General features: G+C 41.3%; 1 protein-coding gene across 1 annotated transcript in view; it reads right to left on the bottom strand.

The window, feature by feature from the left end:
* Positions 1–189, bottom strand: part of AADAC (arylacetamide deacetylase) — a 9,515-nt gene extending 9,326 nt beyond the window's left edge. Inside the window, exon 1 of the mRNA XM_010019032.1 lies at positions 52–189. Coding sequence (XP_010017334.1) covers positions 52–189 — 138 coding nt within the window. The remainder of the gene's footprint in view (positions 1–51) is intronic.
* Between the last annotated feature and the right edge of the window lie 24,896 nt (positions 190–25,085).

Raw genomic sequence — 25,085 nt, 5'->3', positions numbered from 1 at the left:
GAATGCCCTCTGCTCCATAGATCTCTCCCCCTAGCTCAGCACCAAACTCACCAGGTGCTCAATGGTCCTGAAGCTAGCTGCAATGAGCATCACTTTCCAGGGCTCGTCAAAGTCCTCTGGGATGGGACTGTAAATGTAGTAAGCAAGGATGACAGAGGCGAGGAAGAGGCACAGCAGCTTGGATCCCATGTCTACAGGCACAGCTCCTCCCAGACCAACTGGACTAAGCCCTCTCACTGACTTTTAAGAGCTACAAGCCAGCACACACGCATAGGGCAAAGTTAATCCCGTGCTTTGTTTGGGTCGCAGCCAGGTCATGATTTCTCATCGGATCACCCAGGACAGAAGTTACTCCACTGTGCAGCTCCAGAGAAAACATGTGCTTTCAAGCAAGGCATTCAGCAACTTGGAGCTTTCTTGGCACTTCCATCCCAGATTAAACACCGAGGGTCCTCCACCCTCTTCACCCCATTTCATGCATTTGGCAACAACAGCCAGCATGAAGGCTCAGGAGGAAAGCAGCAATTGAAAAAATAAGCAAAGTGGCCAGCGAACCAAGGGCTGCAGTAACGTGACATTCAACTGCAAAAAGATGTATTGAATAGTCAGGACTTGTTAGCTGCCACTTATTACTGCAGCTGCACAAACACAGCCCAGCTTACAGCAATACCCAACAGGATCAGACCACAGCAGCACATAACCCACTCTCATTCCTCAGGCAGTAACAAGCACCTCCTGCTTCAGCAGAGTGTACCCTTCATCTCGTACTAACACACCAATGCAATTGTGGTATAACAGATTTGACAGGAAAAACAAAAGTAGGGCAGGGCTTCTGTGAAATGTGAAAGATCAGACTTAATTGCCATTATTCTCAGGATTAAGATTTCTATACATCGCCCACTTCTGCACAGGGTGGGCTCCCAAACGGATAATGCCACTAAGGAAACACTACAAGTACAGGCACACATAGAGAAGGAAAGGTAAAAAGAAGAGCTGCAGCACCACAACCCTGCTTTAGAGATGAAATGATAAAGTAAAAAGGTCAATTAAAATTCGACTTATTTCTTTTGCTGAAGTTTTACCAACTGCAAAGAACACCACCTTGTTCTCTCACACTGGCAGCACTTGGGGATGAAGCAATAGAAGAACCAGAGAGCATGAAGCATCACAGAAGACTGAGAGATGAACTGTGAGTCACCAGCCCAAACGCAGAGAAGTAGTAGGCCTTAGTCAATCTTTCAAACGTTTTCTTTATTGGAGTTCTAGGCACCTCCAAAATATTTAAGTGTTTTAAAAATCCAGCTATGCTATTCCTCCTCAGCCCAGGTTGGGCCACCCTGCTCTTTCTCGTCACTCCTTCTGTAACACAACATCCAGTCATAGTCCAATGTTCTTTACACCACTCCAACAAAAACAAGAGACCTCCGTGGTCACTTTGCCCCTCCCAGAGGCCAGTGCGAGGTGCTGGGTATGGCAGAGGAACCCAGGGAGGCAAGGATGCCATGGCTTCATGCTCCGGGTCCAAGCAGTAGCAAGGCTGAATCTGCATTCCCAGCAGATATGCACACAAAAATGTGTGTGCACACAGGGCTGGACATGCAGATCAGCAAACCCCATCTTCTCTTTTCTACAGTTCATAATCACCCAGAGGTCTCTTCCAGCCTCAACCATCCTGTGATTCAGTAGCAAAAACAGTCACACAGCATGCCCTCCTTCTTCATTTTCATGTATTCCAAGCTATATGGTGTTTCAGAAAAGAAAAAAAAAGAAAAAAAACCAACAAAACAAACCAACCAACCAAGCAAAAAACCAAACAAAAAAACCCCAAACAAACAAAAAAAAAAAAACCAACAAAAAAACGGGGGAAAAAAAAAACCCAAAACAAAACAAGAAATTAATGTAAACTTGAGTGGACTAAAGCAATGGAAAGAAATACTTGGTCTTTTAACTTACATCTGTTCATAACAGCAATATCTCTTCACCAACTTCCACTCCTATTACATCATTTCCACATACTGGACTCCTGCAGCATTACTGTGAATGAATCATCCAGGTCAGCCAAGTTCTGCTTAAGCAGACCCCTAGAAAACTGCTTATTTTAGGAAAACACACTAGGAAATAAACCTCTTCAAAGCAGAAAGCATTTGCAAGGCTGTCTAGCAAAAACAGTATTGTCTCACCTAAATGGGAAATAATTAAGTACAACCTGGTTGTGATTCAGCCCTTAATAATAATACAGTCCAATATATAAGACCTAAACAAACGATTGGTCAAAAGCTGTAGTACAATCCTCTTATCCACATTTAAAGCTGCGCTGTCACTAGGGTCTATTTCTAGAGAAAGAAAAAAGTGAGCAATTGAGATAAAATTATTATCTGACTTATTGCAAAATAATTCTTTTTCCTTGTCTGTTAGTGCAGGTTCAGTATCTGAACTGCGGTCTTTGGACTCAGGGTTAGTGCACAGCCCTAACGCAGGAGTTCAGAAGTGCCTCATATTACACTGGAAAGATAACTCTCAACTGGGACATTTTGTCAGTGAAATGCAAGAACACTAAAAGCTTTTTACATTTACATATCAATTGTTCCATTTGTTTCATGTCTATGATTTAAATTCTCTGCTGCTCCTGGAATAGCCCACACTCCTGAAGTTTTAAAACACAGAGCACTTTCTTCTACCATCTGTGGTGCCACTCCTGCCAGTCACCCATACGTACAAGCAGGGACACTTCCCACCTCCCTCACACCATTGCTGCCTTAAGTTTTAACTACAGCTGTTCTGTGTGGTGGTAATTTGTGTATCATTTTCATGAACTACATGCAGCTCTCCCAAATGATTGTCTAAATGGCCCTCATACCAAGCCTGACTGAGACACATTTAGCACATGATAGCTGAGGACTCCTGGGTCACAGAGGACAGTTGCCTATGCATGTCCTGGCCTAGGGACACTAACAGGAACTGGTGGCCCCAGTCAGCCTTCCTGGGAACACCTCCATCCCTGCCCCCACTGTACCCACAGCCCTTCCCCAGGCTGTGTCACTGGGGGTCTGCACTACCTGTGCGCAACCTCGCATGCTAGGCACATCACCGGTGCAGTGCTCACTGGACTGAGGTGCAGTCCTGATGGTTTCAGCACCCCCAGGATGCCAGGGTGGCCCCACTGTTAAGGGAAATGCTAATTTTATCCGGTGATGACTGTGGAGTTTTTATACATCCATGCTGAGAAGGGTCACATCTTCACTGGGGTGTGGAGTAACAGCTTATGAAAATAGCAGCCAGGGGCTGAAAGAAGCAAACAGACTCCATGCCTGAGCAGGCTCATCATGCACCAGTTACCCACCCAGGTGGCAGGGATCAGGGCATGTCACTGCCCCATGCTAGCCAGAACAGGCATGTAAGGGCTGGGGACAGTCAGCCATGGGCACCCAATCCACCCGGGCAGAGCTCCAGGAGCTAAAGGCAGGAGGCATGGACCTTGAAGGGAGATGAGGGGAAAAAATAGCTACTGTCCAAGGGACAGGTGGCAGTAGGCAGCTGGCCTGGCAGGGCAGAAACTTGTCCCCAGCTTTGTGGGAGGAGGGCAGACGTCCCAGGCACCTCTGCCAGCACTGCTGATGCTTGCCGCTGTGGCCATCATAAAGGCACAAACGGAAAAGCAGAAACACACTATTTAGTTGTATTACACAAAGTGATTTTTTGTTCCTGTACAGTATTTTTGGAAATAAACTGAAAAGCCACCTGGAGGCAGCACAGCACTGCAGAAGTTGCCCATTCCACCAAATAACGGCACTCACTGGCATCCAACACCCAGTGAGAAATATCCGTTCTGTAAGTCCTTCCTTCAGCAGGTCAAGCGTCACCTAGATAGTTGAGGACAACAGAAAAGGACACAAAGCAACACTGGAGCTAGTAAATATTGTCCGTGTTTCCCTTCAGTGAGACAACTAGCTACCTTGCAGTCAAAAGCAAGAAGTCATTCTTCTGTCCTTTAATACCTCCGATGGACATTTGACAAACAAATGATATAGTTAGAACAGTATGTGGCTCAAAGTACCCTTTGAAAGGCAGCACCCCACATCTGCTGTAACAAGGTCTTTATCCAACACAAGAACATACAGTAAATAAGTTATTTAGGAACCAGCTTATTACAAAACATTAAAGTAAATGAAAGAAAATCCACACCAAACCTAGATATATGCTTGTTGACATTAAGAATTTAAGCAATGGCTATTTTTGACTTAACCCATGAAACCCTAACTGCTCAACTGCTGCATTTTGTTCAGCAACAAACTGAAGCATTTCAAAAGGCAAGCTGTCCCATTTCTCTGGTGTTGCATTTTCCATTGCTCCAATATCTGCATTTCATACCAACAAGTTCAAGAGCTTCATGGTACCATATTGTTTGTCCCACCACAACTGAATTGTCTTCCAGCCTTTCCTCAGTAAACTAAAGAGGCTGTGGTTTATGCCCCTCACCATAGGGGATCAAGATTTCTTAACACTGGAGACAAAATAGTATTTCATTGCTCAAAGGTGAGGACAAATCCTCTGTATGCCAAACCTCAGAACATCTATGATGGGAGAGAACCAAGGCCTAAAGCAGGGGCACCAGCAGGAGATCAAAGCATCACCAGACACCAGAAGGACCTTCATCCCTCAGCTGGGGAAGGGAGGAGACCTGCTGCCCAGCAGGGAGATGACACCATCAAATTTGCTGTCCACCTGCAACAGCTTTCCCCTCTTCTGTCCGTCATTCCCTCAAGAGCAGTCATGCCCACCTGTCCACACCCAACCAACCCCATCTTTTGGGGACATGCCCTAAACCAGGTTTCCCACAGGCAGGACACAGGTACCTCAGCAAGTGAGGATGTGGATCTTTGTCTTCACAGCTACTGCCTTGAGCAGTTGCTTAATTTACTTTTACCTGAGGCAGCTCTTAGCCAGCAAAGCAGCAGCAAGTGTTCAGTGCACAGGGAAGAAGCCCAGACACTGCCAAGTATCAGGAGGGAAGGGAGCAATGAAAAGCCCCAGCCCCCTCACCTTATCACAGTCTTGGGTTTAGGTTACCAGACCAGAGCTGTCCCCAGCCAGCAGATAACTAGAAGGTGGTGTTTAACAGGAATGGGTGAACAGTGAATCCTATTTTTGAAAGAAAGAACAAAATTGGCTTACTTTTTCATACATCCTTTTTCTGCCCCAGAAGACTCTTACATATCCACCCAATCCCTACAGAATAGGTTTGAAAATACTAGTTTAGAGATGAATGGACATGACGGGATTCACGTGGAATTTAACAGCTTTTGGTTTAATATTCAGAAGCTAGTACTGTATTTTGTATCACTTGATTAAGCTTCGGTCAGTTATTTCTACTTCTACTTCTCCATTGTTACTACCCATACTTTTTAATGTTCTTATAGAACTGGAAGTTGGCGTGGTTTTATAAAATGAAGAGATGGCATTCACAAGATGTTTTAAACAAGAGAATTTGGACACAGTTTTTCCATCTGTTGTTTATTACTAAATTGTAAGTTGCATAAATGGAAACAAATGTCTTATGTGAGGATATATTCATACTCTGAACTGAAAAAAAAAAAATCATTGAAACTTAAATAAGCTGAAATTTAACACATGCAGCACTTCTGAGTACATGACAAAGCAGCAATTCCAGAAATATACCAGGTTCATAAAAGCACTAAAGTATACAACAAAACATTTTCCAACTCAATCTAAATATATCAGACTAAGATAACAGGAGCTTTCAGAAAATCAATATTTTTCTTTCGATGTTTTGACAATGAGATATTATCACCCCACCAAAGACAGGAAGGGTTAAAAGAGAAGTATTCTTTGCATCTCCTTCATTTCTTTGCGCACAGGTTGCAAGAGGACTGACTACAAGGAGCAGCCCAAAGCAACTCACGCACACCACCCATGGAGGCTGGCAGCAGCCAGAAGCCTTCCACCTCCTCACCTCCTGTACTCCATGCTCCTCCTGCTCCATGCAATCTCACCCCAGGATCCTGTAAAGAGGAATCCCTCTGCCTTGGAGCTGACAAGGAGGAGGATTGTGATGGGTGTTCAGCTCATTCCCTGAAGAAACAAGTCAAATAGAAGACTGCAGCATGTGAGATTTTTATATTTTTTTTTTTAACCTCCTAAGTGAAGAAAAATGCTTATCAGAGAAAAGCTGCAGAGCTGTTATGTAGGTGCACTATTTCATAAGAAGCATGTCACTCAACCACTCTGCTTTGGAGGTAGATCAAGACAATTAACTCCCTCAACTGAAATCACATTAAACCAGAAATTTACACATTCTATTAACCACCTTCACCAATTTCTGTTCTACCTTAAGTTTCACAGTTCAAAACAACTTAAGAAACCCAAACTTAGAAGAAGAGAACTATTTTGCTGACACCTTTCATTTCCAGCTTCTGAATGTTCACATAGTCCTGGTTTTCACGTAGTTTCTCATTTTAACAACAAGCAGCACAATGCTTGAATTTGGGATCCAGAAACAGATTGCAGAAAACTTTAGATTCTACATCCCAGGGAAGAGGGACCACTAGAGACCAGTGGGATGATCAGCAAGAATCTTACATAAATCTTAACAACACTGCTTTAATTTGAAGTCCAAAGCAGTCATTTTTGAAACTGGAATGACTGCCTGACAGACTGCTAACAAGGAAAGAAACAATTTGATAAATGTTTTCAGCAAATGAGTGTTTAGGTTTGTTTATTCCAACATACATTTGAATTTATGACTGTACATATACATACATATGCATGCAGAAATATATTTAAGTCTGAAATCAGAAATTAATAGTGCTTTGGGATTGCAGAGCCCATGGGCATGCCAAGGATGATGAATGGAAGAGACATTATTCAAACAAAGGTCTATATATTTTTCTAAATGAGTTGCAATGGTATTTGAGGGGATTAAACTGCTGTTAAAACAACAAAGAAGCTCTGAAATGCTATTTCAATAGCAGATGAGAAAAAAGCATGATGAAAACCAGAATTTAGTTATTTTTGCTGTTTAGCTTTCAAAATAAACACCGAGATGTTTTTGAAGAATATAGACAAGATTATAGAGAGAGTTCCCATTTGCTCTGGAGTGCATGGGGACTGATTCTTTCCTACGGCTCCAGGGGCCCAACAAGACCACTGATTCGGGGCAGCCCCATTATCCTGCGCTGTGCATGAGGTCAGATAAACGATTGCAGGTTCCTTCCTGGTATTATAACCTACAAATTCAGAGGGGGAAGTTCATGATAACCCTGACTCACACAGATCCAAAGGGTCAGAAAAGCTGTCAAGTCCAATAAAATCAGTCACTGGAATGGGATTACAGGATGCTGTAGACTGATCGCACACAGAGACACAGTCTGTCCTGCCAAGGCATCCCTCCAGCTCTGCTGGGAATGTCCCAGCTCTTCTCCAAACTCGTTGTGGAAGGCAGCCAGTGCTGTACAGCTTGAGGACACGTTGCTCTCTCTGCCCCCGCTCCCTTCCGCCTAAATTAGCAAGAAAGTCATGGGGATTGTAGTATGCTTGAGAGCCTCCTTGATGCTGTTCTTAAGCAGCTAAAACCACAGGGAATAGGACTATCAGAAAGTAACCATTTATATTGTATCTAATTTTTACTACAACAAGTATGCAGTTGTATCAGGAATTTAATTGACAAGGAAATAAGAAATTACATGAAACTGTTCATAGCTTGCTTGTACCGGTACAGGCCAGGCAATCTTTGGCCAGCAGGGAAGTGCTCATCTGAAACAGTTCCCACTTTCTCCAGCAGATTTTCTTCGTTTTGTCACCTCCTAGAATTTGGCCAGCTTTTATAAGTCAGACTCTTCAGCAGTAACAAATGAATGGCCTGAAATAAAGTAACCGCTAGACTGTGTTCGCAAACACACATGCAAAAAAATCCATGTGCTTTTAACTCGGCAAGTTAAATGAGGAAGAAACATGCCTACCAAAAGTGACAGCTCTGCAGGCATGCCACGGGTTTGGCAGAGCTGAGAGCACCGTGTCTGCAGGGTAGCGCACTATCACAGGTGCTCTGGTTTATGTCTCCTGCAGACAAGTGCAATGGAGAGAGACCAATTTCCATGCCAACTTCCCTGTTAGCATAATGCTGTCTGAAGTCAGCATGGCTGTTTATGACCTGCTCTGAAAATACATACTCAAGCAGCTGAAACACAAACCTGTCTCACTCTACTGCTCTCAGTTCCTGAAAACTCTGTGTCTGAGTATGACGGCATGGAAAGCAGTTTGGTGGTACCCGAGGCTGGCCACATGGACATACCGGAGCTGTTTGTCACCATAAGAGCACCCTGCAGGACATCACTACTGAGCAGATTATTACCCATGTGACTCCAAGTACTTTTCCCACTGCCCCATGCACAAGTTAGTGTGTAGATATCCACTGTGTGTAGATATCTAGTGTGTAGATATCCACTGCCAGGACAGCACTCCTTATGAGTCTGTTCAGTAAGTGTTTCAATTTGAAATTTAAGACTATTCAAAGGAAGCGAGCCACTCCTAAGGAAAAAGGAACCAAGTGTAAACACTTCCCCAAACAGCCTTGCTGCAATGGAGCTGTCAACACAGATTAAATTGGTCAGGGTAGTACCTTCCTGAAACATGTGAAAGCATGATCAGCTATAACCATGGTGCCAAAAGGACAAAAACCTGCAACTCCTTGGCTTATTTCTCTGCATCACATGAGGTATCTACAGAAAGACAGATATTTGAAAATACAGTACAAACTATCTATGGTAACAATTCACCATTTCTATAGTTTTTAGTGTTTAGTTTAATAAAGCAAAAGCTCGGACTGAACAAACATCTTCCTTTCAGCAGCCTGTACATCTCATAACAGAGCTGCATGGAGCTCTACATCCTTTGATTCGAATTATGAGTTCCTGATTGCAAAAACTTTTTCCTGGGAAAGGCAGCAGCTAGCCCAGTTTCTCCACTTGGCAGCACTTAGAAAAAAGGTTACGTTGACTTAGAAACTTACTGTTAACAGCTGAAAAAGGATACATGCACACTTCCTTTCATCCCCCTGAACTCTTCACTCCTGGGATTGATACCTCACACAATTTTTGACAGATACTAAATCAACTGTACATGCATTAATTATTATTTAAAAGTGTATTCCGCTAATACAGGTAGAGTCTAGAAACAGATGAAGATGTCTCCTGTCAAACAAATTGGTCATGTCCGCTAGGTAGTCTGCATTAATTACTACAACTTCCTAAGCTACACGAGGAGAATAAACCAGGAAGCACACTCAAATATTTTGGAACATAAGTTAGGGAAAAAAACCAAAACCAAAACAAAAACAAACAAACAAAAAACCAACCAACCAAACAAAAAAACCTCAGTACAACCATTCCCCATCAGTCTGCTTTGAAATGAGCAGCATTACAGTTTGAGAAATTAAGGACAGACTAAAGGCATTCCTGGAGCAGTCCTATCGATGTACTCACACAAGCAGTTACCAAGAACTCAACATCAAATTTGCTCAGGAGCTGAGGCATCAGAGGTAATGCAAATACCCTCAAAGATATCTCCAGCTCACACTTCAGCATCCCCTCAATGTCTTCATTTGCATCCACTTTGAACTGATTGACTCCGATCAGGAATTTTAAACTATGTATCTCCAAAAATAAGTGACTTCAGAGCTTAAGTTGCCCACTCAAAGTAAAGGGAATATAAAGAAGTGCTGACAACTTGCTTGTCTAATATTCTAAAATTATTTTGTATTATGCATGAACTATGAGAAGGTATATGGTCAGTTGTTCAAATTACAACTTGATTCATAAACAAAGACAATAAGTTAAATGGAACACGAAACAAAACATATTGAAAGCATTGGTCCTGAGCCTTGGGTCTACACATCGTTTTTCCCCACATTAATGCTCATTTTTTATTTCCCAATTTATTCTCACAGGAATGTTTGTAGACAGCATATTTTGTGATACCACAAATATGACCCCAGTATTTTTCAGCTCTGGCAGCATGTTGCCTACCCTGACCATACCCAGCTGCATTTCAAGTATGAAAGGTCCAAATTAACAGTCCATGAGGATAACAGTGAAAAAAAATTGTTTTTAACATATCTTTTAAAGATCTTGCTTTACTAAACAGTATTTTAGTCTAAACATTATACGTGCTGAATAAGGGATAAGTGTTGACTTTTGGGGGACTTAATCTGCTTAATTGTTCACATTATGTTAAGAAGCTTACTCAGTACATTTGCTTTGGATTTTAGCTCCCCAGAGCTGTGTATCTGACCTGTACTGACTACCAAGCTATTCATTAGCCAGAATTCTGCTGTTTCCTGACCTACTGATCAATGACACAGCACAACAGACTATCTGCAAAGACACTACGTTAGCTTAACGAGCTTAATGTTTAACGAGCTTAATGTTTAAAATTTACTAAGCCTATTACTAAACAAAATATATACCCCAGATATTCTCAGAGGAGAATATACCAAACCCTTAAACATCATGCAGGGTGGCATGGGAAACCAGAACAAGCTTAACCAGGAATTCTTTCTGAAGGTTGTGAATGCCTCCCCCAGTTGCCTCAGAAGTTTCAATATAACCCATGATCAGTGCAACTATTCTAAAGGTGAATCTTTACAGCATTTAATAACAGACAAACATGGCCACAGCAACATTCTTATAAACATCCAGTAATAAAGCAAGCAAAAGCCTGTTCTGCAGTTTGGCACTCCAGATGTTGGAGGAAAAAATAACTAGCAGAAACAGTTTTGCTGTCTGATTCATATGATTATTACAGACACAATTTGCCCCTCACTGTAAGGTTTATTTCATAGTTTTTCCCCCACTCAGAGTTATTTTTCATTCATGTTTATTCCCCACAGCTATTTCTCCAGCATATGAGGAAAGGTGTCATGTGCATACCTTTCAGTAGTGATTTGCAAAAGCGTCCACCTTACATGAACAAGTCCTGCTTTACAGAACAAAGACCACATTTTTGTGCAGGCCTCATTTATAGCAAAGTTTTCTTTAATTTTTGAAGCAGCAAGTCTTGAATTTCTTAATTGGTTCCTCTTGTGAATAGGAAAGGAAGATAACCAGGAGTAATTCTCAGCAGCTGCTGAAAACGTTAAAGACCTTAGACTTCTTTTTTTAATGCAAAAAAAGACATTTAGCCAAAATGCCACAAACATTTGGCATTTCTATTTGTGAAAGAAAGGTTAAAGGAAGTTAAAAATGTTGGTCTGGCAATTACTTACCAACTGAAGTCGTACCTACGTCAATCTGCAGTATGTATTCAAACTCTTACTATGCCCAAGTAGAAAAACATAGGCTCAACCAAGGTAAATTACACAACTCTGACATGTTGTAAAATCACCTTACTGATCTTTGGAACATCATAATACTCTGAAGAAATGATGGTGACATTCAACGTGTGCCAACAGAAGGTTCATCCTATGGGTAGTATTTGAAAATGGCATTACCATCATTAAACCATGGAAGGGCTCTGAAAGATCCTGGGTAATTTCTCTGCTTGCAGGAATTGGTTTTAGCAGCAACTGTATTACAAAGACTTAAACTGCACTTTGCTACTAACTTTCAGTTAGAATAAAATTCAAAACCATAAGACTGAGCAGTCACTGCATGTCCCACAGATATCACATATACAATGCATTCACAGAACTGGCAAAAGTAAAGATTTCAACTTCATGTTTCCACGAAGATTATCATTGTGAAATGCTATTTTCACTATAAATGCATTTTTAAAGCCAGTCTAACACTAACATTCTAGTTTTGATTATTCTCTCAATTTATTACAAAATCATTCATTCAGCTAAAATGAAACAAAACCCATTTGAAACAAGAACTCAAGATATTCTCATTTGGATACATATTTTCTCCTCCCCTCCATCATTTTCACATGTCTGCATACTGCCTACTCTCAGCCAGATCCAGGCATACTGAATCAATGTTCTCCCAGGAGCTGCAGCCAGGCTAAAGCTGAGGAGTAGTGGAAATCTTAGGGAAGTCCAGGCCACACAGATTTTAATGAACTGAAATTGAGAATTACAGAGGTTTGAATAAACTGAACTCATCAAACCAGTTCACTCACCATGATGAAATGTGCAGTAAAAACTAGTGCATTAGGGGAAGCTGAACAGTTCTGAACAACACTTCAAACACAGCAGAGCTGAATGTCAGTAGCCATACTAGATAACAGCAGTGTATTTTCTCAAAATACCCTGCAAAGCATTTGGGATCATGGGTTACTTCCGACTGTTCACAACCAAAATAACAATCTACAATGGTAGAAATCCCTCCAGGAATGATCTCACCAGTGGTAGAGGTCCAAAAGAGCAAAGATTTAAGTAAGGTCCACTTACCGTAGCTCCATCTTTCAATCCAAAGTTGTGTGAAAACTGAAAGAAAATAATACTGCAGAAAGCATTTGGTTGATGTTAAAAGTCAAGCCATTTAAAGCCAAAGCAGAAATATGTGGCCTCACTAAACACACTATTAGAGGAAAACCCGTTTTGTGTAAACATATTCATATTATTGCTTCATTTTTATGTTTTGCTAACTTGGGCCGAAAGAAGAAATATAAAGTGATAACTATGACATATAAAAAATAAATAAGAAAGAATAAATCAAATGTTATAAACATACCTACCATTTAAGATTTCAGGGATCTCCCTCCCGTCCTTCATCTCCCACCCACCCTCAGTCAGAGTGAGCTGATGAGCACACAACACCTGGCACCCATCTCTTGCTTGCACTCCCCAATCTCCACACTACTAGAAATGCCATGCCCACAAGGTCACTGTAGCCTGGCAGCACTACCCCCCCCAGCCACAGGCACTCGCACAGCCAGCCAAGATATATATGAAATATTGCAGATCACACCAGAGACCCCTCTGGAGCCCATTTCTCTTTTTGGATACAGAGGACCTGGTACCCACCATGCCTGTAGGTACCACAGCCCTTCTGTCCAGAATGCACCACACAGCCTATGGCAGAACCAGCAGCCTTTCCCCCTGCATTCCTTGAACAGCAGCTCCTGGTTGATTTTTGTTTGTTTGAGGGTTTTTTGTTTTGTGGGGTTTTTTGTTTGGTTGGTTTTGGATTGGTTGGTTTTTTTTGAAAAAGTGCATTTTGTTAAACTCCCTGGGGCGCCAGCTGGGGTTGGCAAACCTCAAAATCCCCCTCGTTCTTTCTTTTACAGAAATGAAAAAAGGAAGTACATTGATTTTCCTGTCCTGTAATGCATTTTTAATTAAAAAAAAAAAATTAAAAAAAATCAGATTTCTGACACATCTCCAAGATGACCATTACTGAGCCATAATCACATTGGTAAACCCTACCTATGTGCCTTTGAACATTCATTTTAGCATCAGAGCTCCATAAGCGACATGGCAAAAGATCAGTTTGTATTGCAGTACATTTCACATGTAAAATTCAGCTCAAGTGTCAACCAAACAGCATCAAACTGCACCTACAAATACAAATATAAAGCAATGGTACAGTAATTCCCAGCTTTGTATCCTGCCTTATTTTCTAACAGCCTAATAACCACCATGGAGAGCTTTAGGGATTGGCGAGCTATAGTTTGCCCTGAAATGCAGTCTGGACAAGTCCAGGGTCACTTGTAAAAACATGAAAATGATGAGTTTTCAAATGGTGGTTGTTTGGTCATCATTATTATTTTAATGGGAACTTGTGACCTACAACAACTTCCCACAGACTAAACATTAGGGTTTCTTAGATCACTTCCTTCACATTTTATTACTTTCAGAGCTGTAAAGATTGAAACTGAATGTAGTGACAAGAATTTTCACTACAAAACCAATATGCTTAGAGAAATCTTCCATGAAGTTTAAAATAAAAAAAGAAGAAAAAAAGAAAAAAAAAATTAGATATTCTTTCTGTAAGTCCTTGTAAGTGGGATATGGGATTTATTTTTTTTTCCTTAGTCTTTATTCCTATTTTACTGCTGGCTGAACATAAAGAATTTCAAGAGAGTCACAGTACGTATTAATCTGATGTTCCTTTCTGTAGCCAAACTGCTTTTCCCAAGGGATAACCAGGACTACCTCTCTATCATACTTTCACCATCTACCTGTTTGCCAGGAAAAAGGCCAGAGTAACATGACTATTTTCAGTGGGAAATATGTTATTCATTCTCAGTAAATTAGTGCTTAGAACTAATACACATGAGCTTTAACATCAGAATAACTGAGAAATGTTGCAATGTCAGATCATTTTAATAAGTATTAAGAACATGGATACACAATAACCAAGTGTTAGTGTTTATTAACTGAAGGATCATTACAGAGACATTTATTCTGTTTTAAAACACCTACAGTGTCCAGCTAGTTGCAGCACTGCTGCAGAATTCCTACTCAGTCTCCAGCAAAACACTCAAGATTCTCAAGGTGAAGCGACTTCAATGTATTTGCAATTGCAGTAGTGCAATAGAATTCAGGAGACTCATCATCTCTGGGACTCAGGTTTCTCCATTACAACTGAGCCAGTCCCCATAGTTCTCACTGGATGTTTTGAAGTAAATCTATCTGCAACTATAATACACCAAAACCTTTAAAATAATCTCTGACTCCAATAGTGCAAGCTAAGCAAATAACTCTCAAACCACTTCTCTAGATGTTAAATAGCTTCCAAGACTACATTTTGCCTATGGGATAATGAAGACAGGAGTGTGAAGCAAACTGCTTCTTTGCAGAAGCCAAGTAAAAAAGGCAAACCAGAATGTCAGTACCTGCTGAATTCCCAGCAGCTTTCACCCTCACAGCTCAGACTGCTTTGTGCCCCAACCAGTTACAAAAGCATTTTGGAAAGCACATCCCATAGTTTTCTCACATGCAAAAGCACAAAACAAGCTGCAAGGAAACCCACAGTCATCGCCAATATCTAGCACAGTCAAGTAAATTATTCTGAATATTAACAAGACTGAAAATACTGCTAGGATCTGGCCAAGGACTTGCTAAAAAGGACTGAACAAAAGCTTCACAGACAAAGTCCCAGAATGTGAATTGTATCAAAGAACCATAACTCTTACTTCCTAAATAATCCCTGTGATTAGCAACCAGCTTTTCTTGTCTCAGCTCATCACAGGCTAGCATCCTTCCACAAGCTTCTTATAACATTTTCATCTAAGACAATTATCACCACTGCATCCCATACACTCCCAGGAATGCAGCAGGGAACAGGAGCTGCACATGCACAGCCAGCGTCACCTTCCAGAGGCTGCTGGGGAGAGGCCACACAGGCAGCATGCACAGGGAAGGTGGGCTGCCAGGTCCTGGTTAAAAAGGATTCTTGGAAGCCTGCATTAAGTATGTTAGTTTGGGGCTTTATCCAGCTTTCATCAGGGTCAGCAGAAAGTGCCCCCAGGGTGAACAGCATACCTGCAACTGTTCACACACAGCAAAAGGGCTTTTCACCCTTCGTAAGCAACACACAGATGCCAGGTTTTAAGTCCAGTGGGACTGAATCTAAATACAGAGCAATTCTGAGTGACAGGCAATTTTGAAAAAAGATTCTTTCTGGTTTTGTTAACCCTAATATAATGCATTTTTACAAGAAAAATGATATTTTTAAAATTCTAAAGTGCATTACAGAAGATTTAGCTTCTACAAAACTACAGGGAAAAAAATAATCTTGAAGTCTTACTTCAAGCCACAAAGAGGAAAATATAAGATGATCACAGTTTATTTAAGTGGAAACTCTGAGTTCTCCAGAAACTTCATCCCTCCTGCAATAAGCAGGAACTTTTGCTGTCATCCCCACTGTAATACTGCCACAACCAGAAACCTTTACTGTTTTTCCATTGACTGAATTCCTTCTGGCTAGAAAGAAATTCTGGCTTTAGCTCCCTAAACAAGTTTATTCTAGAGGCAATCACAAAACCTAAGTTAAAGTGGAGAGACCAGCAGAGTGCTTTGCTGGTAGCTGCATCCAGAAGCAAACTGGCCATTAATTACTGCAGCCTCATGGCACAAGTGGGCTCTAATCTGTCACTTGCAGTGGCAACCCTGTACTGGGGGGGAAAAGCCACCTGGCTGGGGACTGATCTCAGAGGCTCTTCCCCATCATATTTTCTGGTTTTTGCTGGGAGAGAGGAACATCACCTGCCACAGGGCAGGGACCAGAAGTTGTCAGTCAGTGGATGTGCACCAGGGATGGATTGGACACAGAGTGTTTTTCCAGGCGCTGCCGCCCTCCACCCAGCCTTCTGAGAGTCCTTCCCAGGTACCTGGAAAGGGTCTGAGTGACAATGTTGCAGCAAGATCAACCCTTTCTTTTGTCAGATTTTCAGAAGTCATCAGAAAGGAGAAATAGATCCCAGTCAACCATCAAAGCCAAGAAAACTTCTATCTCTGGGAATGAGCTAATGTGTTTGACATGTCATTCAGACATTCAGACTCCCTGAATCTCTTGGACTTGAAGTACAAGTTATTTTAAAAAAAAAAAAACACATCCGGAAATGAAATGCAGCCTCCTAATGACTCTGCATTGTGCCAGGCACCTGCAAACAATTTAAACACAACCTGTTTGTGCAAGTGGAAGAGGCTCTCTCCTAGCTCACTTCCACAGGTTACCTCCACAGGAAAATGTCCATGTGATATTCTGGTCTCTCCTCCATGGCAGAGTGAGGAGAGAGCAGTACAACATGGACAAGCCCCCAAGAGATTTCTGTGTGGCAGACAGGACACCTGACACTCACTGGCATTCCCACACCAGCCAGCACAGCCTCAGCTTGTACTTCATGCTTGCTTTGGTGTGTCAGCAAAGGGCTAGTAATGGCTTTGTAATCACAGGTGAGCTACTTCTACCCTACACATGTAGGATCATAGAATCATTTAGGCTGGAAAAGACCCTCAAGATCATCAAGTCCAACCATTAAGCCAACACTGCCAAGTCCAGTTGGACACTTCCAGGTGGAGGGCAGCAGCTCAGACCAGGCCAGGAAGCTAGGAGCCAGAGGGGTTTTATCTGAATCCAAAAAGGCCTCCAGGTTTGTCTCAGCCAGCATCCCCATCTCTGCACATAGCTGCTCTTGGAGGCTGCTCAGGAGGCTGTTTCACTGCAGTTACTTTCTGTTAATTTAAAAGGGGAAAAAAAAGTTACCTTGGCCCTTTTGCCTTGCCTAACCTCCTCTTAAAAGTGGACTGTTGTCATTTTATGGCCTCAGTTGACACAGTTCTTTTGAAATTAAGGAGGTGCTGCTGCCCTGCAGAGGCATCCTGAAACCTTGTGAGAAGAGTCAAATGCAGGCAGACCTGCAGAAACAGATTGCTTCCCTGCACAGGACCAGGGAACAGTCCAAGCACAAAAATGGACAAACAGAATGTGTAGGCTGACACACGGGAAAGAACTCTGATGATATTTCTGGTTAGATAGATCTATAAGACTTTTTTTTTGGAAAGCAAAGCAAAATCATGGACTTCCGATAGCACTCAAGAGACGAGAGCAAGAAAATAGGGTATACTATGGATTTAAAAACATCTACGTTAAATAAAGTGCGTTGGAGGACTGTAAATTGTGACCTAAATCAGAGCCATTAGCAGGAAGAGCACCATCACTAGCAAACATCTGCACAGTTAAGGTTAAAGTGTCATATTAAGGGACTAACAAAACACCCAGCAACCCCCAGGATACTGACAGGCTTACAGAACTCCTTGGATCACCACTGACTTCACCAAAACAGAAAGATTTACATAAGGAAATTCTGATTTGCTTGTTGGCTTCAACTAAGCAACTAAGACCAGTATTTCAACCGTATCAAATTTCCAAGTGCAGCCTGTGACTCAGGAGGAGGATGTGTCAGTTTTACTTTTATTCTTGCTTACTGTTTTTCTGAAAAGCTCATCCCGTAACCAGAGACACAAAACCCCACATATACTTGGGGCATACAATAGCATCTCAGAAAGCCTACAAAAAAACCACAGACACTGTCATGCTTATGTGAGTTTGTACCTAAGGGCTTAAAATACAGAAAGATTTTAATATGATGCTATTGTAAAGAAATAATTTTCCAAGTTTTAATTCTCATTTTTAGCTATTGGGTTGTGTATTAAAGGACTATTGATAAAATACTTTATTATTTGCACTCCACATTCAAGTGCTCCCTGGCTTGTCTGTCAGTGACTAAATATGTGTTGTAATTCTGTGTTACTGGGATCTACTTGCTGTAACACTTGTTTCTGGCCTCTGAGGTTTATACAGATCAATTTCTGGTAGATTCCTCCCTCAAAGTTTCCCAGCCTCCTGCCTTTGGCAATTCTGCCTGAGCTGCCTTCAGTTGGCAGCTGGAGCTTCTCTCCCAGGGATGTCCCTTTTGAGAACAGCAGTTGCTGCTGATGTTTGGTGTTGCTTTTTAGCCCTTACAGATTTGTGTCTGTTACAGATTCTTTGAAGTTCTTTGAGGGCTCTATACTAAGAGTACTAAGCCAGAGAGAGATCTGACAGAATGCCAACATTTCCACCCACCCTCAATTATCCACTTTTAGAGAAAATGCCAGACATATTTAGAGCCAAAGCAAACATTTTTCTGTTACTGCTACATTTTGCATCTGAAGGGCTGATATATGATCGTCTCACCCGAAAGAAAGAAAAAAAACCAACCCCCCTGCCCCAACCCAAAAAACCAAACCAAAACCAAACCCATACAATGCTGAAAGCCAGAGGGCCAGATAGGTACTATATAAACCATACTCTAAAACTTCTTTCAAATTTAACAGACCTCCGTGACACTTTCAACTTAAAAGGATTACTTCTACCCCTACCCCTGGTTAAAAAAAATACACACACACACACATATATATATATATATATCTCCAAACCAAACAAAACCCCCCAGAAGTAAGCAGAAATACAGACAAACAAAGGAAAGGAACCTCCCAGGTCACCAAACTTGGTGCTGCTGCACGCAACCTTACACCAGTGTATTTCAAGGAGAAGCACACCATCTTCTGAAGAAGGAAAAAAATTCCCACCTGCCAAAATTGAGCCAAAGTGCCAGAAACTTTGAACTCCAGTTCAGTGGCACAATTCCCATGAAAGCTCATGTTTCTCACTGTCTCCAACAATTAGTCTTGTAAAGTCATTCAGGGTAGTTACTTCAGAAATGGTAGATGTGCTTAAGTATCAAAAGAAATACGATTCTCTATACAAACGAAGGCAGACATGCTGTGAAAAAAAATGAAACAGCCACTGAGCTGTTGAATAAAGTCTACTGACAGCACAGCAAGAAAATGCTGTCATATCTATCCATACTCACACTTCACCTCAGACTTGGTGGGAAAATGCAAGGTAGAAATAGGAAACAATAATAGTAATAATAATAAATCTCTTTCAATATCATATGCACTTAATAGTGATGACTTCTGCTTCTTAGCCTATTGCTCATCCATCATTCCACACTTTTTATTAACAATTTTTGGGCAACAGCCATTAAAAACATCCAAAAAGGTTTTCAAACCCTACAAAGGTTTGTGCTAGCTATGGGCAAAAAAGTGAAGCCTGGAGAGATGCAGACACAGACGAGAGCACAGATGCTGAGATGATCTGGGGAATCAATGCAAGTCCTTCAGCCCATTCCTTGACCCAGTCTTCTCCCTCACTTTGTGTCAACACTACCATGCAAATCAGAGAGAAATGACTTTTCAAGCATATATTACAGATTTGCCACATTTAAGCCCGCATTAAGCAATTTTTTAATGAAAAGTATGTCAACAGTGCTATGACTCAAAAGTCCAAGTGCTGCATTGCTGCTAGCAATGCTTGAGCAATGTGCCTTGAGCAAAAGAAGCACAGAATGAAGAAAGATATTACCAACTGCCTATCAACCAAATAGGCAAACATTTCCTTGAACCTAGGCATATACAGCAAGAAGTGTGATAAGAACTAGAGCTGACAGTTATCCAAGAGAGATCACAGCATATTTCATGGTAGAAAATTTTATTAAATACAACCACAGCAGTAATAGCCAGCTTCACCAGAAACAGGATTGTGCACAGCAGAGTACACTTAAGTGAAGGAATGCGAGAGCTGTCAGGTTTCATACAAATGTTTAATGTCTGCTCCCAGAGAGCACACCCAGACATCAGTATTCAAGCCAAGTCAAGGCAAGAGCCCTGTTACATTATCCCTATCTATAAGAAACAGTTACCCACTGAGAACATTTTGTTGGTATATTGTAATTCTAGATTAATTACCTGCTTAAGTAGAGAGTATTACTTTCATATAATAGCTTTGCGCTCCCTACAGCTAACTTCCAAACCCATAGATGGGAACAAAAGAGGGGACAGTAAAAAGGAGGAAAAGCACATTTTTCTTGACAACTAAAGCAGTAAAGCCAGCAAAAGTTTTTAAGTGTCTTGAAAATTGATAATACAGGATTCTTTAAGCCAGCAGAGGAGCTAAGGAAATTGTACTGGCATAACTAGAAGTGCAGTACTGAACTAAGGAACAGGTTGTGTGGCCATGGTTTCAGCTGAAACTGCAGCACATGCAATTTGTACATGCCAAATAATAAAGGTAAAAATGAACCAGTGTTCCAAGATTTAACAGGAAAATGACAACTTTAATGGGAAAATAATTACTGGATTTCCTATAGATAAGCACAGATCTCCATCAACACTTACAGTATTATACCATTTTTATATTTCTGTACAACCTCAGTTTGACAAGTTCGAAGCTACCAGTGAGACCAGTACCTTCATAAAGCACAAAGTCGTGTTTTCAATTTATACAAATCACATGCTCTTTTACTGCAATGCCCACAAGAATAAGTTGCAGAGACGTGTGAAAAGTGGGGGTCAGGATGGAAGTCCTTCCTTCAACTGAGTCCTGTTGCCCAAGCATTGCTAGAGATAGCATTTTCCTTTTGCAGTACTAGCTGTAGTTTGAATGAAACACAGTTTGGAGATTATCAATAATCAAGTATCCTTAAAAAGCATTGGTAATATACCAGAATAAACCAGAGCAGTTGCCTCTCACTTCCAAGTGACATAAAATGGGATTCCACCACTAACAGCCTCACACACTGGTTTTAATATTTGCATGCATTTTTGTGTCAATTTAGCAGTTGTTTCCTAGAATCATAGAATGGTTAGGGTTGGAAAGGACTTTAAGGTCATCTAGTTCCACCCCCCCTGCCATGAGCAGGGACACCACACACTAAACTATGTCACCCAAGGCTCTGTCCAACCTGGCCTTGAACACCACCAGGGTTGGAGCATTCACAGCTTCCTTGGGCAACCCATTCCAGTGCCTCACCACCCTCACTGTAAAGAACTTCTTCCTTATATCCAATCTAAACTTCCCCTGTTTAAGTTTAAACCCATTACCCCTTGTCCTACCACTGCAGTCCCTAACGAAGAGGCCCTCCCCAACATCCTTATAGGCCCCCTTCAGATACTGGAAGGCTGCTATGAGGTCTCCACACAGTCTGCTCTTCTCCAGGCTGAACAGTCCCAACTTTCTCAGCCTGTCTTCATACAGGAGGTGCTCGTTACTGGTCTCCAGCTGGACACTGAACTGTTGACCACAACTCTTCGTGTGCGGCCATCCAGCCAGTTCTTTTTCCGCCAAGTGGTCCATCTATCAAATTGCTGTCTCTCCAATTTAGAGACAGCTCTGCCGCTGTCCATCAGTTCTGTAGCCCCATCGTAGGAGGCCACCAAATTGGTCAGACAGGATTTCCCCTATTGAAGCCATGTTTGCTATCACCAACCACCTTGTTGTTTTACATGTGCCTTAGCATGGTTTCCAGGAGAATCTGCTCCATGATCCTGCCAGGCACAGAGGTGAGAATGACTGGTCTGTAGTTCCCCAGGTCTTCCCCTTCTTGAAAATGGGGGTTATATTTTCCTTCTTCCAGTCATCAGGAACTTCATCTGACTGCCAAGATATTTCAAATATGATGGACAGTGGCCTGAGAACATGAGAATGTTGGGAGGAATCTTACTAATGGATAGCAGAGAAAACTTCATCCACATTGTTTTGGATGAAGCAGTCCAAGCCTTGAGATACTTATACACAGAAAGCCACAATTCTCCCTACCACCAGTGTTGAAGCCTGCTCCCTGAATTGCGAATCTTACATGGTCGCTGCTGCAGGCACTCAGCACACACAGCAGCACATGAGCACGCCTTCAGCTTCCCCTTGAAACATCAGTCATTTCAGCACAGGTAAGGAAGGTTACAGTTGTATTTTACTACCAATTTATCTTCAGGAGACTGGTACAGGATACAAGATAGCAGTTTATTACCACTGACATCAACAGAAACCAAATTCTAGTACTCTTACAGTGTAGAAAGCAGCAGAGCACCAAGTATGAGCTTCTTAGTAAAAGGTTCACTTACATAGTCTACCAACTTGATCCAAAAACATCCCTACCATGGTTTTGGTCCAGAACCAATAACATTTTCTTTCAGCCACTCTTAAAAGTTACTGACTTGTACCTATCCCGGAGTGTCCCTGCCCAGAGCCCCATTCTGACATGTCCCAACACACCAAGACAGGCAGGTCCAAGTTTGCCCCACAGGTCAGCAGGATGGCATCAGCACCCAGACATGCACAGGTGCAGGTACAGCAGTTTGCACAACTGACTTATGCAGACACATCCTTAAGTACACAATCTCGCTTAACTTTAACTTGTCTTAATATGGAAATACCAACTAAAAATCATGTGAGAAAGAAAGAAATTATGGAAAAGCTTTATTTCCAGGCTATGGCTACATAATATAATTTTCAATTCCACTGAAATTTAATGTAGATACTATAAATTGTGCTTGGATTGCCCTGTAGTATCATGCTGACTGGGGGCACACGGAAAGGAGCAAATGATCAGAATTTTTCCAAATGGTCAAACTCATTAAAGCACCAAGGAAGAGAGACATACTGATACGAACTGTGTGAGCTCAGAAAGAAAAGGGAGAACTCCCTTCACTCAGCTCTCCTGTCATTCAACTTGACACAAAGCACAGCTTTCCTCAAGCTGACATGTAGTTTTCACAGTTTGTTAAAAGCCCCTTCAGTTTCTGAGTACATTTAAAATGTACTTTTCCCTGTATTTGTATAAAGAGTTGTTTTATACAAGACACCACCAATCAACTCAATCATTTTGAAAGCACAAGAGGTGGATTGATCCTGGTGCACACAGTAAGCATTCACCAATACACTGAAAATTTTAAAACATTAAAGATAATGGTTCATACACAAACAAAAATCCCAATTATCACAGAACTGGCAGGGAAATGAAATCTTGATGTATTCCACAAAGAAAACAGCTATGATTTTCTTAGATATCATTTCTCTATGTCTTAACCAATAATGTCTCAGCTGCCATCTGAAATCTAATTAGAGCAGTTATATAATTAAAACCACTGATTTGTAGTAGCTGCAGTAATTCTGATACACACGAATTCCTCAGAATATTGCTTGTCTTTACTGAATTACGAAGATCTATATACATACATGTATATAAAGAAGATATTTTGATCTCTGTTTACAATCTGTTAAAGTTTCAAAATCATATCACAAGCTGATGAAATGTAGGCAATAGACCTTGCACATGAAATTCAAGTGCTGACTGCTGCACACATGGCAGTGACCACAGAAACTACATCGAAAAAAAAAAAATACAAACCCAACCAGGAAACAGCAGGAAAAGCAGCATAGTGTTAGATGCCTAGAAAAGCAGAGAGGAAGAGATCTAAATAAGATGTCTTAAACTTCTTGGTGCAATGGCTTAACAAGTTTAAAACTGGCTTTTTAGGTTCAGTATTCCTAGATTTCCTGCTATTGCTTCTGTGCAGTGTTTCAGTTTTGACACAGAACTATGACTTGTAATAACGGTAGACAGAAAAATAATGAAGAACACTGTGCACATCCAGAAAGACAGTGGAAATTTCCACATTCACTTGTCAAGCCAGTCCAGAAAGGAAATGAAACTAAAACGTTCCCTCTGTACAGACATCAGATACGGAACACACATTATACAAAGAGTGGATTTGTGAAACTTTTGGCGCAAAAACCTTCACGCTTGCATGTTCAATTTCGGATATTATTCTGGTACCTGCATAAGGAATCAGACATTTGCACATTCAAACAATTCTTTACCAAATGCTCTTCAACTCATTAGCTCTGCATATCAAACGTGCTTTCCTACTTGAGCAATACAAAGTGTAAGACAACATGATTTTGAAAGACAGTGTTTGATTCTACACAATGAACGAAGTTTTTGGGTAAAGTGTCATGAGTGCAGCAGTTCTGCCAAGCTGGTTAAACGTGTCATCCACACCTTCATGCGCTGCATAGAAAACAAGGAAATCAAACCGTAGGAAAGATGAGATTAACTGGAGTAAAGCCAACAACATTTGCACAGCATGGTTGGATCCACCCTTTAGAGCAGAGATTTTTAAGCAGAAAAACAAGTGCCATTCTCAAAGACAACCCAAGTGTCACCTGAAGACAAGTAGTTATTAAATGCTATATTTCTACACTCTATTAAAATTTATTTCACTCTTTTGTAACTTTATTGCTCGTAAGTGATACGATTTTAAATACTAGTGACCTCGAAAGTTGTTTAAAAGTTCTATTTATGTGTCAATAAAAATGTCTCACTTGGACTCTCACTGCAAGGCTTGCATGGCAACCTGTCAGGCTGTAATTTACGGCTGCACGAGTCATCCAGTAGCAGGTCTACAGGGAACATCACCTGCAGAGTTCCTTCCCCACAACGTAGCTTGCTTTGAAATTTTCAGCTACAGACCTGCGGGCCTTAGTCCATGTGTACTTGTTTGCTGAGCCAGTAAGTCACACTGCTCCAGCCTCCCTGTTATGGAACTGTCTCTTGCCTACGGTGATTTATTAGAAAGATAGTGAAGTCACTTTATATACTTTTTTCATTAAGGCTTTTATCTTTTTTTAGTCTGAAGTTTCTGAAGCAAACACTTGAAGGAGTCATTGTCTTACTCACATTTTCCTTTGTTTAATTCTTAGGACCACTACACTGACATCAGTTTTGTGATATACCTTGCA

The sequence above is a fragment of the Nestor notabilis genome, unplaced genomic scaffold, assembly GCF_000696875.1.
Source record: "Nestor notabilis isolate BGI_N333 unplaced genomic scaffold, ASM69687v1 scaffold11537, whole genome shotgun sequence".
In the NCBI taxonomy this organism is placed as follows: domain Eukaryota; kingdom Metazoa; phylum Chordata; class Aves; order Psittaciformes; family Psittacidae; genus Nestor; species Nestor notabilis.
The sequence above is the reverse complement of the archived record's forward strand: the minus strand, read 5'-3'. Positions and strand labels throughout refer to the sequence as shown.